This window comes from Gopherus flavomarginatus, chromosome 1 (assembly GCF_025201925.1).
Source record: "Gopherus flavomarginatus isolate rGopFla2 chromosome 1, rGopFla2.mat.asm, whole genome shotgun sequence".
In the NCBI taxonomy this organism is placed as follows: domain Eukaryota; kingdom Metazoa; phylum Chordata; order Testudines; family Testudinidae; genus Gopherus; species Gopherus flavomarginatus.
In genome coordinates this window covers 82,016,101-82,030,064 of record NC_066617.1, presented here as the reverse complement: position 1 = coordinate 82,030,064, position 13,964 = coordinate 82,016,101, and the positions used below count along the sequence as shown (strand labels likewise).

The 13,964-nt window shown below is 46.9% G+C and overlaps 1 protein-coding gene across 1 annotated transcript in view; it reads left to right on the top strand.

Annotated features, from left to right (window-relative positions):
* The first annotated feature begins 5,796 nt into the window (after positions 1–5,796).
* LOC127042407 (uncharacterized) overlaps positions 5,797–13,964 on the top strand; it is a 333,399-nt gene continuing 325,231 nt past the window's right edge. The window contains exon 1 of the mRNA XM_050935878.1: positions 5,797–6,739. Coding sequence (XP_050791835.1) covers positions 5,840–6,589 — 750 coding nt within the window. The 5' untranslated portion in view covers positions 5,797–5,839 and the 3' untranslated portion in view covers positions 6,590–6,739. The remainder of the gene's footprint in view (positions 6,740–13,964) is intronic.

Below are 13,964 nucleotides of genomic sequence, written 5' to 3'. Positions count from 1 at the left end.
CCAACTTTACTAATTCTGGGTCACTGAGAACGAAAATGATGCTTAAAATTGTTGACTGGCTCTAGTTTTCAAGATATGCTATTGGGTCAGTATATACGACCCTTGACTTGGGAATGGCGGAGGATAAGTGAGTTATAAAGGGAAGGGATCTCAATTTAAACCAGAAATGACTAAAATACATCTTTGACTGGATCTATGAATAAATCTATGACTGGGTTTGGACAGTACTTGCTTTTTAGGCAAAGCAATGTATGATGCAATCTGAAGCTGGTATTGCGTCATACAAGATATTGTGGCAAACTCAGGACACTTAGCTACCAAGCGTGGGGTAGTAATTAGTCCCAGAAGGCTTAACCATGGAGGAATAAGGTTCAGCTGGAACAGGGGTTATCAGGGAGGTAATTAGTTTCAGCTGGCCCCAATGGCTGGAGACCTTTTTAAACCCTCCCTGGCAGGGAATCAGGGGGGGAGGAGAGAAGTAGAGTAGCTGCCAATAAGTAGAGGCAGCTGAACTCTAAAAACTTTTCTTGCAAGGCAGGCTGCACTCTCCCCAGAAGGAGAGGAAAACAGAACAAGGGCCTGACTGAGAAGGGATCAGCCAGACCCTACGCGACTGTGAAGGGCTTTTGCTTTGCCCAAGCCTGTGTCTCCAAGGCTGAGGAGGACTGAGCTAGGAGAGGAGAGACAGGTACTTTGCCACACGTGGTGTCAGGAGTGGGATGTACTAGTGAGTGTGGCTCGGTGGCAAGCCATCACAGGACAAGGTAAAAAAAAAATGGAGAGAAAAATTTTTTTTTCTTTGGGAAAAATGGAGGATGTGCTGAAGGCGTTGATGCAGGCCACCGCGGCTCAACAGGAGGCTACCCAAGTACAAGTGGCGGCCCAGCTAGAGTCCGTGTGGGTGCAACAGGAGACCAACCAGCTGCTGATGAGCCAGATGGCCCAAGATCGAGCCACCCTGACCGAGGTAGTGAACCAGTTGAAGGCCCTGACTACGATGACGTACGCAGCCCAGGGGACCCGACCGCTACGGGCAAGCAACTACTTACAGAAGGTGACAACGGATGACGATATAGAGGCGTATCTCCTCGCGTTCGAGAGGACGGCACTGCGGGAGGCCTGGCCCCAAGACCAATGGGCAGGTCTGCTGGCTCCATTCCTGTGTGGGGAGGCCCAGAAAGCCTACTTCGACATGACCGCAGAAGCAGCTATGGATTACCCTTGGCTGAAGGCAGAAATCCTGGTGAGGGCAGGCGTGACGCCAGCCATAAGGGCCCAGAGCTTCCACGAGTGGAAGTACCGGGAGGACAAACCACCGAGGTCCCAGCTATTTGATTTGCGCGGAAGTGGCTCAGCCCCGAGGCCCATGGGCTGGAGAAGGTAATAGAAACCCTGGTATTGGACAGGTACATGAGAGGGTTGCCGCCGGACATACGGGGATGGGTCCGCCAAAATGATCCCTCCTCTTATGACGATCTATTTGCTCTCGTGGAGAAGCATTTGGCAGCCCAAGAACTTTCTCAGACACCCGAGGGAGGAAGACGCCAGTATCGGAGACCAGCCTCTGCACCGAGGCCCCGGTTTGCCCCAGCTCCAGGCCGGAAAATGGAGGGGAGGCAGAAGGCGGAAGAGCTGCCAGCAGTCCCGGAGAGATGGGAGGACTGGGGAAGAAAGGCTCAGGGGATAAATCCCAGCAGCCCGAAAAATAGGGGGCTGCCCCGAGGGGGGTACCGCTGTTATGCCTGTGGTGAATTAGGGCATATTGCTGCCCAATGCCCTAATCTACGAGAGCCCATGCAGTGTGAACTGGGAGATATAGGGGGACCATGCAAGCTAATAAGTCTAGTTGAGGTTGCGATGGTCCCACATAGGTACACTAGGCCCGTTAAGCTGAATGGTATAGAGACCACAGCTTTAATAGACTCGGGAAGTGCAGTCACACTGGTCTCAGGGAAGCTGGTCAGGCCGGGCCAACTATCCCAGGCCAAGCGCTCGGGAATATCCTGCGTACATGGGGATATCAGCTATTACCCGACCGTCCCCGTACGCATAGAAGTTCTAAGGAACCCGGCTGAGTTGACAGTGGGAGTCATCCCGAAACTCCCTTACCCTGTCCTTATCGGACGAGACTTCCCGGGGTTTGATGGCCTACTCCCCGGGGACGAGGGAGAAGGAAAGAAGGACTCTGGGATCCAAAGGGTGGCCCAGATCGGAGACCCTCTCCCCACCTTCCACGAGTTTAGCCAGGATGTGTTCTCCCCACCGGGGAAGTCCAGGAAGACTCGGAGGGAACGGAGGGTGGATAAAAGGAGGGGGATGAGGATCCTGACACGGTACCTGATGCCTACACTAGCAGGAGAAAGAAGGAACTCAACTGACAGTGGGACGGGGTCGGCCAACTACAACCCAATTGTTGGACCGGGTTCCCCAGGCTCTGTCCCTGAGCGGGAGACGGAGGTAGACCCCCCCGAAATAGGGCCAATAGGGACCCTGCGCGGGACTTTTGGTCAGGATCAGGCCAATGATCCCATATACCACAACATTTTTAAGGAAGTAGTCGAGGTAAATGGGGTCCCAGTGGAGGGGAGAACTAAGGGCCCAGGGCCGTATTATATGATTAAAAAAGATCTTCTGTATAGAGTAGTCCGCGTCCAAGAGCAAGTCATCAAACAACTCTTGGTCCCCCAGAAGCATCAAAAAGCGGTAATGGATCTGGCCCACAGTCATCTATTTGGGGCCCACCTAGGGATGGATAAGACCCTCAATCGGATCCTATAAAGGTTTTTTTGGCCTGGTATTTATGCGGCCGTCCTGCGATATTGTTCCTCCTGTCCAGAGTGCCAAATACATGGGCCCAGATCATACTTAAGGGCCCCTCTGGTACCTCTGCCAATTATTGAGGTTCCATTCGAACGAATAGCTACGGACATAGTGGGGCCATTGGAGAAGTCGGCCCGGGGCCATCAGTACATCCTGGTAGTACTAGATTACGCCACCCGATACCCCGAGGCCATCCCCCTATGGAATGCCATGTCCAAGACCATAGCCAAAGAGTTAGTCCAGATATTCTCCAGAGTAGGGATACCTAAGGAGATCCTGACGGACCAAGGGACCCCCTTTGTTTCTAAACTGATGACGGACTTGTGTACCATGCTCCACATACGGACCCTCAGAACGTTGGTCTACCACCCCCAGACCGATGGCCTCGTTGAACGTTTTAATAGGACGTTGAAGAGCCTGTTACGGAAGGTGATTAGCCGCGATGGAAAAGACTGGGATGCCCTGCTACCTTATGTACTGTTTGCCGTACGGGAAGTTCCTCAGGCTTCCACTGGATTCTCCCCATTCGAGCTGTTATATGGTTGACACCCCAGGGGCATACTGGACCTGGCTAAAGAAGACTGGGAAGAGCAGCCGAACCCAGGGAGAAACATTGTGGAACATGTGCTGCAAATGAAAGACCGAATAGCCCAAGTCACCCCTCTTGTGCGTGAACACATGGAGAAGGCCCAAGGGACGCAACGGACGTACTACAATCGTCAAGCACGGTCCCGGAAGTTCCAGGTGGGGGACCGGGTGATGGTGCTCATACCCATGGCGGAGAGCAAGCTCCTGGCCAGATGACAGCGGCCCTATGAGGTAATTGAAGCCATAGGAGAAGTTGACTATAAGGTCCAGCAGCCAGGTCGCAGGAAGCAGGAGCAGATCTACCAAATAAATCTGCTGAAACCTTGGCGGGATAGAGAAGCTCTGGTAGCTGCACTGGGGGCACCATCCCCTAAAGGCGATCAGCCCAACCTGGTAGGAATATCCCCAGAGCTGACCCTAGAACAACGATCCGAAGTGGTCAGCCTGATCAAACGCAACCAAGATGTGTTCTCAGAAAAGCCAGGCAGGACTACTGAGGTTCACCATCACATCTTCACAGAACCTGGAGTGAAGGTGCACGTTAAGCCATACTGGATCCCAGAGGCCAAGAGAGAAGAAATTACGAAAGAGGTCAGGAAGATGCTGGCCTTAGGAGTCACTGAAGAGTCTCATAGTCAATGGTCCAGTCCCATGGTTTTAGTGCCTAAGCCAGACGGCAGTATGAGGTTCTGCAATGACTTCCGCAAGCTAAACAAGGTGTCCTGATTTGACGCCTACCCTTTACCCAGGATAGATGAGCTGATTGACAAACTGGGAAAAGCCCATTTCATGTCTACCCTTGATCTTACTAAGGGCTATTGGCAGATCCCCCTGGCTAAAGCCGACAAGGAGAAGACGGCCTTTGCAACCCCAGAAGGACTATATCAGTATACTGTTCTTCCTTTTGGATTGCATGGGGCCCCTGCTACCTTCCAGCGGCTGATGGACAAACTGTTACGGTCCCATGGGGAGTACGCTGCTGCCTATCTTGATGACGTCATCATATATAGCCCCGACTGGGAGACACACCTAAGAAAGTTAGAGGCAGTCCTGGATACCCTGAGAAAGGCCGGACTGACTGCGAATCGCTCCAAATGTTCGATCTGATTAGCTGAGGCCAAATACCTTGGATATATTGTGGGGAGGGGCGTGGTGAGGCCCCAACTCAACAAGCTAGACGCCATACAGAAGTGGCCCCGACCACTCCGGAAAAAACAGGTCCAAGCATTCCTGGGACTCGTGGGGTACTATAGACGTTTCATTCCCCACTTCGCCACCAGGGCATGCCCACTCACGGACCTGACCAAGGCTCGGGGCCCAGATATAGTAAAACGGTCTGCTGAGGCCGAAGCCGCTTTTGCAGATCTGCGAACGGCCCTCTGCACAGACCCTGTACTGATAGCCCCAGACTGGAGGGAGGAGTTTATCCTGCAAACAGATGCCTCTGAAGTAGGGCTGGGGGCAGTGCTCTCACAAATGATCGGAGATGACGATACCCTGTCCTCTTCCTCAGTAGAAAGCTCCTGCCTAGGGAACGGAAGTACGCCATAGTGGAAAAGGAATGCTTGGCGGTAAAATGGGCAGTTGAAAGCCTCCGCTACTATCTACTCGGACGGAGGTTTACCCTGGTCACGGACCATGCCCCGTTGCAGTGGATGCACCAAAACAAGGACAAAAATGCGAGAGTAACGAGATGGTTCCTATCGCTTCAACCTTTCCACTTCACGGTACGACACAGGTCGGGAGCCCAACATGGCAATGCGGATGGCCTGTCAAGGGTGCACTGCTTTCCGACCCAAGTAGCCCAACCCCATAGTGTTGAGCAGCGGGGGGTGATATGTGGCAAACTCAGGACACTTAACTACCAAGCATGGGGTAGTAATTAGTCCCAGAAGGCTTAACCATGGAGGAATAAGGTTCAGCTGGAACAGGGGTTACCAGGGAGGTAATTAGTTTCAGCTGGCCCCAATGGCTGGAGACCTTTTTAAACCCTCCCTGGCAGGGAATCAGGGGGGGAGGAGAGAAGTAGAGTAGCTGCCAGCGAGTAGAGGCAGCTGAACTCTAAAAACTTTTCTTGCAAGGCAGGCTGCACTCTCCCCAGAAGGAGAGGAAAACAGAACAAGGGCCTGACTGAGAAGGGATCAGCCAGACCCTACGCGACTGTGAAGGGCTTTTGCTTTGCCCAAGCCTGTGTCTCCAAGGCTGAAGAGGACTGAGCTAGGAGAGGAGAGACAGGTACTTTGCCACAATATGAATTGCATCCTGTTATTCCTAGAAGTCATGGATGATGCAATCATAACGAAGCTTACATCACTCTGCTGAACAAATTGCCCTAGATCAGCTCTAGAAATCATGCAGTGTCGTGCTCTCTTCTTTGTCAGTGTTTGATTTTGCAAAGGGACACATTTCTGTTTAGCCAAAGTGAGCAGAGATGCCTCGTACTTGTGTGAACAGTGCAGATAACTTCTGCTATGTTTGTGGTGAAGTGACTTTTGCATCACAAAAGTGCAGTATAACCACTCTGGTTAAGAAAGCCTATCACCTTTGTTTTGGCTGCAAAATTGGAGATCAGGACAAGAGGTGGGCCCCACACATGTGCTGCAACACTTATGCAACAAATCTTCGCCAGTGGTTGAACAGGAAAAGGAAATCTATGCCTTTTGCAGTGCCAATGATTTGGAGAGAGCCAACAGATCATACCAGCAACTGTTACTTCTGCATGGTGCCTCCAGTTGGGAAAGGTGTGTCAAAGAAGAAAAAGTGGACTGTGCATTATCCAAACATTCCATCAGCTATACGCCCAGTACCCCACGGAGAAGGACTGCTGGTTCCTGATGCACCAGAATCCTTCTCACTTGAGTCAGACGAGGAAGGGGAAGAGGATGAAACTTCTGGTCCTGAACCATCAATGTCACAGGACCCACATTTTCTCCCATCTTCCTCCTCTGAACCACACCTCATAACACAAGGTGAACTGAATGACCTTGTCAGGGATTTGGAACTACCCAAGAGGAAGGCAGAACTGTTGGGCTCCAGACTACAGCAGTGGAATCTCCTGGCAGGCTATCAGGGCAAATGGAGCCCATCAATGCTTGCAGACTATTGCTGGACAGTGACAAGAGATGCTCCATTTAATGAATACAAGAGACAAGCCAGGAAGCGCCGAGTAGACACTGAATAGGACTAAACTATGTACATAATAGTTTTTTGCCTTTTGTTTCATAATAAATTTTATTTATATAACCCTTTTGCTGATTTTTAAAGTGTTACATAAACAGGACAGGTGAAATATTATCATGTAAAGCAACCATAAACACATGAAAAGACCTAGGTTTACAATTTATGATTAACACTCTACTATCTACACAATATACATAGACATAAAATGTAAAAACTTACATATCTTAGAAACAGTAGCCAATCAGTTGTTTTAATTGTCATATTTCAATTCAGCACATCAAAATACATAATAAATATCACATTTTATCTCTGAAGCAGACGACTTCTCAAAAATTGTAGACCAGTGTTACAAGTAAAGCAAGTTATTTTTTAACAGTGAGGCTGATTAACAATTGGAACAAACTACCAAGGGAAGTGGTGGATTCTCCATCTCTTGAAGTCTTCAAATCAAGCTGCGTGCCTTTCATGGAGATATGCTTTAGTCATACTAAAATTCTATGGACTGTGATATACAGGAAGTCAGAACTGATGAGCTAAAGTCCTTCTGCCCTTAAAATCTCTGAATCTCTGAACTGTAACCACTAAATAAATCTATAGGACTCACTCATTTGAAATACTGTGGGCTGTTCTGGTCACCATATTCAGAGATGGACAATGAAAATAATATGAGGCTTGAAAAGATGTTCGTATAAACAGATTGAAAGAACTGGCTGTTTAGTTCAGAGAGGAAATGAATGTGGTGTCACAGTAGCTACTGAAATCTGTGACATTTGGTAACTTTGACTCAAATTATGTGAATGGGAGCAGAAAATAAAGAGCAGTCTCTTACTAGCCCTCCTGGTAAGATGGAAGGTGGCAAGGTGTATCCCACTTTTATTACTGGTGCCAGAAGAAAATTGAATCTGTGGTAAAAACAGATGAAATAAAACCACCCTCTTCACAATCTGGTTAAAATTTTTCCAACCAAACAGCTTCATTAGAAACTGCTGGTTTGTCAAACCTTAAAGTTCTTGTGAAAGTGAGTTGTGTTCAGTGACCTTGCATTGAATCATAGGCAGGGTTCCATCAAAAAACAGTTCATCTGGCAGGTTGATGAGGAGCCCAGGCTTCTAGGGACCACGGCTCTGGGGCAGCCCTGTCAGGCTAGGCTTCTAAGGTTTCCATGGAAGCCACGGACCTGGGAGCTGGCAGTCCTGGAAGCCCTGCCTCTATCTGGGACTCCAATCCTGGCTGGTTAGCAGGTAGCCTGGAAGCGCTGAGAATCCCAGCTGCCGCCAGGGTAGGACAGGCTCCCAGGTCTGTGGCTGCAGGTCACACTCTCCATGTGGACTGCCTGTGCTGGGAACCCCAGAGCTTCCACACTTCTGGGCCAGCTGGATCCTCAGGGATGCCCATTCATTGGAATGAAACCAAAGTTCAAAATATCCCACTTTTTCACAAATCAGAAATTCCAAGTTTCACCAGCTGTAGGGAAATCTGGCAGATAACAGGAGCAATTGATTGCAAATTTTCCTTATAGTCATTTGTATTGCAATAGACTTTGAGTGTGTAAAATTGTTGCCAGTGTTCCCGGTGGCCCAGATGCTTTGGAGCACTACAATATAGTCCAGTGGCATCATGTAGGGGATGGACCAAGACCATTCAAAAGTTTTAAGAATACTGTGAATCATGGAAGAATGTCACTTCACAAGGAGCCAGCTGCCAGCTGGGGACAGTTGAGCATTAGTTTACAGAGCTATGTAATATTGCAAAGTCATGTTAATTTGAAGAGTTAACAGAGGGACTAGCTAGAGAACAAATTATTTGTGATATAACTGGTAGAAGTGTAGATATTTACCTCTTATAAAAGAAAAAAGGGGTGACAATGATACTGAAAAACAACATATTTCAAACTGAGAAAAGTTAACATTTATTACATAGCATATAATTAACCTGTGGAACTCCTTGCCACGTGATAGAACTGAGACAAAAAAAGGTCCACAAAGCTAACTCTGGAATTAAAAATAGTACTGAGCCATCCTGCATGTTTATGCTGACAGTTATAAGTATGATAGTTAATGGCAAGAAATCCACCTATTAGTAGTCCATGTTTAAATAGTACAGCGTGCTTAGCAATTTCTGCTAAACTTTCCACATCATGTAGCCTTGTCCAACCCAGACAAAACAGAGCAGGTTAAGTGAGAGTTAAGCAGATAGGCTGCACCTGGGGATGAATCAGGGCTTGAAAGGTTGATTGAAGATAGAACCCAGCTGAGAAGAAACAGGCTGAGCTGGTATAAAGCCAAGAAATTAGCAGCTGAAAGGTGCTATAAGGGAAGTAGTCTGAAGTCACTCCTTGAGAGAATGGAGGTGGGTTTGGGGATACAGCATTAGTTAGTCTGCCATCATGCCTTCGGAGGAGGGAGTTTGAGCCGGTAAAGCCAGAGAGGGGAAAGGCCAAAGGTTAAGAGGAGAGAAGGAGAAAGGAGCCCAGGGGAACAGCAACAGGGTCTGAGTGCAAACAGGCCATAGTTGCTGCACACAGGGTCCCTGTAGTGGAACCTGGAACAGTGAGAGGGCTCTGGTTCCTCTACCAGCCACTGGGCAGTACCACAGACTTGGTAATGGAACGGAAGACTGCTTGAGACAGCTGATTCGGTGGGACTGTGCTACACTGGAAGGGGAGGACCGTACAGTGAGGTACCAGAGGGATGAGCCATGAAGAGGGAGCATCCTGAGTCCCAGAGAGAGATACAGGGCCCCAGTGTGAGAAGGGGATATGAGACCTGAGTGGAGCTAACTGCTATGTACAGCCACAAGGAGAAGCCCCAGCGGTGAGTGTACCCTGTGACATGGCCTCACAATTTCAATCCTACTTTCCTTGTGTGCATACAAATGAAAGTTTGGGTTAACAGAGCATTAAGGATTTGGACTGGAATGAGAGCATAGCCTGTTTTCTTTATACACTTATAATATTCTAACTCTCTACAGTAAACATTAAATTTAAGTAACAAATGAAAAAAAATTTCTTTGGGCTTTCCAGATTTAGAGACTGAGAATCTAACACAGAGATGTCTCTGACTTAAAAACCTAGCTTGGCACTGCTAAACTTTGGGGGCCCAGAAGGGGTAGTTCAGGATCTGAATCAGGCTCCAGAACCAAATTTCCCTACTTTGTATTTCTATAATGAACAGAATCCAGATCCAAGCATCAGTGGCGGCTACAGGCACCAGCGATACAAGCGTGTGCCTGAGGTGGCAATCTGCAGGGGGGCACCCTGCTGGTCCTTACGAGGGCGGCAGTCAGGCAGCCTTTGGCCCATGCCTGCAGGAGGTCTGCCAGTCCCGTGGATTCGGTGGCAATATGGCAGTGGGTACACTGATCGGTGGACCTCCCGCAGGAAAGCTGCCAAATCCACGGGACCAGGGCCTCCCACAGGCATGCTGCCGAAGGCAGCCTGACTGCCATGCTTGGGGCTGCAAAAAAGCTAGAGCTGCCCCTGCCAAGCATGCATACACTCTGGGTTCAGGTCTGAATTTTATATCTTGAACACATTCCTAGTTAAAAACATGAGAAAGACGAGTGTGTGACAAGTATTTACCCTGTATATGAGTGGGCAATTTCTCCTTGAATCCAAGCATGGGTCATATGTCCCTGTTTCTGTATCAGGACAGCCTAGGCGATGCTCTAACTTGCTCAACTCTGGGAAGGTCCCTAAGGCAGTAACATAGCATAATGGAGCCCTGTCGTGCTCTCACCATACTACTCCCACCACTACCAAGGCCCTTCTGTAATGCTAGCAGACCAGGTGCCAACTGATGCAAAGGCCCCAGGGTTCACTAAATACTTACAAATACTTACATACTGGAAACCAGTCTGGCTTGCCTGTATGTTAGTATTTTAGAGCTGTAAGAATGTGTTTGGTATTTAGATCTTATGAATTGCCTATGGGATGCTGCATGTATTAGTCTGTCTGTTCTGTACCCCATGTAAAGCAATAGAAAACTTTTGTGATGTAAACCTCTAACTGTGTAATTCATCAAACAGAAGAGAAGTCTTCTCAAAAGCAAATAATGGCTTCCTACAGATGATGATAGGTCTTGCCCAATCAGAAGGCCTTTGAAACCATATGAACCATTGTGAAACATCAAAAGAACAAAGACTTTAAGTGTACGCTTCATCCCCTCCAGGAAGTGACAACCTGGGCATAAACTCATCCCATCAGCTTGGGCTCTGGGGAGAAGAGGATAAAAATCCTTGATAAGGAGAAGCTAGGGTTCTTTTTTACTGCTTGGACTCTAAAGGGTAAGTATCAACAAGCATAATCAAAACACCCGTCTGGCTGTTTTGCCTGAGTTAGCCCTAAAGAATATATGGAGTTTGCTTATGATAGAAGTTTCTATTATCTTTTGGAATCTAAAACTGTAACTCAATTTTGTGTGTTTGTTTAGTTGCATTAACCTTGTAAATAATTCTCATTTTCTTTTCCTAGTTAATAAAACTTTAGTTAGTTTATTACAGTGTTGGCTACAAGCATTGTGTTTGAGAGATCTAGGGCATAAGCAAGCTGGGGCAAGGGGAGAGATAGTTCAGTGGTTTGAGAATTGGCAAACTAAACCCAGGGTTGTGAGTTCAATCCTTGAGGAGGCCACTTAGGGATCTGCTGCAAGAATCTGTCTGGGGATTGGACCTGCTTTGAGCAGGTGGTTGGACTAGATGACCTTCTGAAGTCCCTTCCAACCCTGATATTCTATTACTGTTCCTTGGGGACTGGGAGTAACCTGAATATTCCTGGTATAAGGGAATGTCTATCACAGAAGGAGGCTTGCCTGGATGGCAGGATAGACCAGAGTTTCCAAGGGGACTGTCTGTGACTCTATGGGAAGGCTGTTAGAGTGTTTGTGGCATTCACACTTGCTACTGGGCTGATGAAATCTATTTCCTGACAGTCTGTCTTGAGGTTGGCACCCACATTCATAAGCCACTCCAGACAGCGTGACACCTTCTCCTGGTATGCTATCTACACTGGTGGGGAGTAGCAAGGTAGGGGAAGAGGGATCCTGGCACAGTAATTTGATCTGCTGGATTTATGTCAGGGGAGAGTTTCCCTCTGTCAGAGAAATTCCCCAGGGGCCAGCTAAAGCTAGAGCTACCCCTTTGCATTGCCTCAGCAGCACAAAAGGAACAAAGTATAATAGAGAAGCTAATTCTCTGATGAATTCTTATAATTATAGAACTGTATCACTCCATATTTATAATCAGGGCTGGTGAAACATTTTCCACCACAACCATTTTTTTGGTTCAATTGAATTGAAACATTCCACAGAAACAGGACCACCCCATTGTAACTTACAGCAGAAGCTAGGCAGACATGCTGCCTGGTGTGTCTGCAGCCCACCTGGTGGACTGTCCGGCTCCCCAGCAGCCCATCAGGAGTGTTCCCTAGCTCCCTGGTATCCCCAGGCAGCCCACTCACTGTTCTGTCAGGCTTCCTGCTAGTCATCTCCCTGTTGCCAAATTGGTGGGTGGGCTGTTAGGTGACCTGTTTAGCCAGGGAGCCAAGGCCACCCCCTGGCAAGCAGCTGGGGATCCAGGGATTCTGGGGAGTATATTTTGTTTTGAAAAGAGAATGTTTGTTTTTAGTGTTTCTAAAATGAAACATTGTGGAATTTCTATTCATGAAAATTTTGTTTCTTAACTTTTTGCCCCAATTTCTGAGTGGGAGAGGGGGAAAAATGTTTATGAAACCTCAATTTTTTCATCCAATAGAAACTGTTTCTTTTGACCAAAAGACATATACATACTGTTTATATGGTGTTTTCATGGATTAATCTTGTATATCTGCATATTTGGGTACTATAAATGGGTACATTTTCTATATGGTACCTATGTGGACTTGTCTCCTCAATCTCTTGTACAATTATGGCAGAGTTATAAGTAATACTTTTTTACCAGTTTACCATGATTATGGGACTATCAATCTGGTACTACAAAAACACAGATGCGGTCCTGCAGCCATGCCACTGTAGCACTATAGTATAGACACTATAGCAACAAAGTTTTTTTTTTTTATTGTTATATTACATGCACCCCCTTGAGAGGCAGAAACTAGATTGACATACAAATTCTTCCCTTGACCTTGCTGCATCTACAGTGGGCGTGAGGTCAACCTAACTAGGTCAGAGTGTGAAATTTTTCACATCCCGGAATGATGTAGCTAGGTCAACCTAAGTTTTAGGTGTAGACCAGGTCTAATCTCTTTCAGAGAGACTGCATGATTTGATTTCTATCACACACAAAATACTAATATGATTTATAGGAGTGTGATTTGGTTTACAAGCAAAATCTTCAAAAACACACTCATCACCAGGTGACCAATTCTCTAACAGCATCAGCACCAGTTATTCCTAGTGCCTAAGCTCCTACTTAACTTTAAACACCTCTTTAAGTCCCATTGAATTTGATTGCTTGAAGTGACTGGCTGAATAGCACTGGCATAAATACATTGTTAAATTTACTGATGTGCTTAAGCGCTTTGCTGAAATGGAGCCTTAAAGCCTATACAACATGATCAATGCAAGTAGAGTTGTACCTTCTTACATCAGCAGTACATTTCTCTTGATTTTGAGAGGCAGCAAACTGTTTCCTTGAACTTCATTTGTTGTTTCCTTTATTTCCACAAGATGATGCTATAACTCAAAAAGTCATACAGATGCAGACTGATTACAGTTTTAACTTGTCCCTGCAAGGGAAGATCTTTGAATATGGTGACTTCAGTTTTAAGTGTGATACAGCTGCTAGTTACAACATACTGCATATAAGAAATATACACATCTGTTTGAACTTAACACATAGAAACATTCCAAAATCATTAATGTATATTGACCACCATTTTCAATCCTGGATGCCTAAAGTTAGGCACTTACATCCATAGTTAGGTACTGTGGCTTGATCGTGATAGGTGCTGAGCATTCAGGATTTGGTCCAGGAAAATGTTTAGTCATGTGCTTAACTTTGAACAAATGCAGAGTCCAACTGACTTCAGTAGGACTGCTTGTGCTGAAATGTAAGCATGTGCATAAATGCTTATGTGCTGCATTACACAGAGGCACACCCACAATAACTAACCATTTTTTAATATTGAGGCCAAGAGCCATTTGCAAGATGTGGATTTGAATCTGGATTCAGAATCGCAGGGTAGGGGAGCGTTGTTCATCTCTGGCATTTTGATTCAGGCCCTTCTCGAGCTGCAAATAAAGGTTCCAGGCACAGGCTGAGGGAGCACAGAATGTGTGTGCATGCTGGTCTGATTGCATTCTTATTGTCTGGCAGATACCTCAACCCAGACTGCATGAACCCCATCCTCTCCTTAGACATGTCATCTTGCAACAAGTACA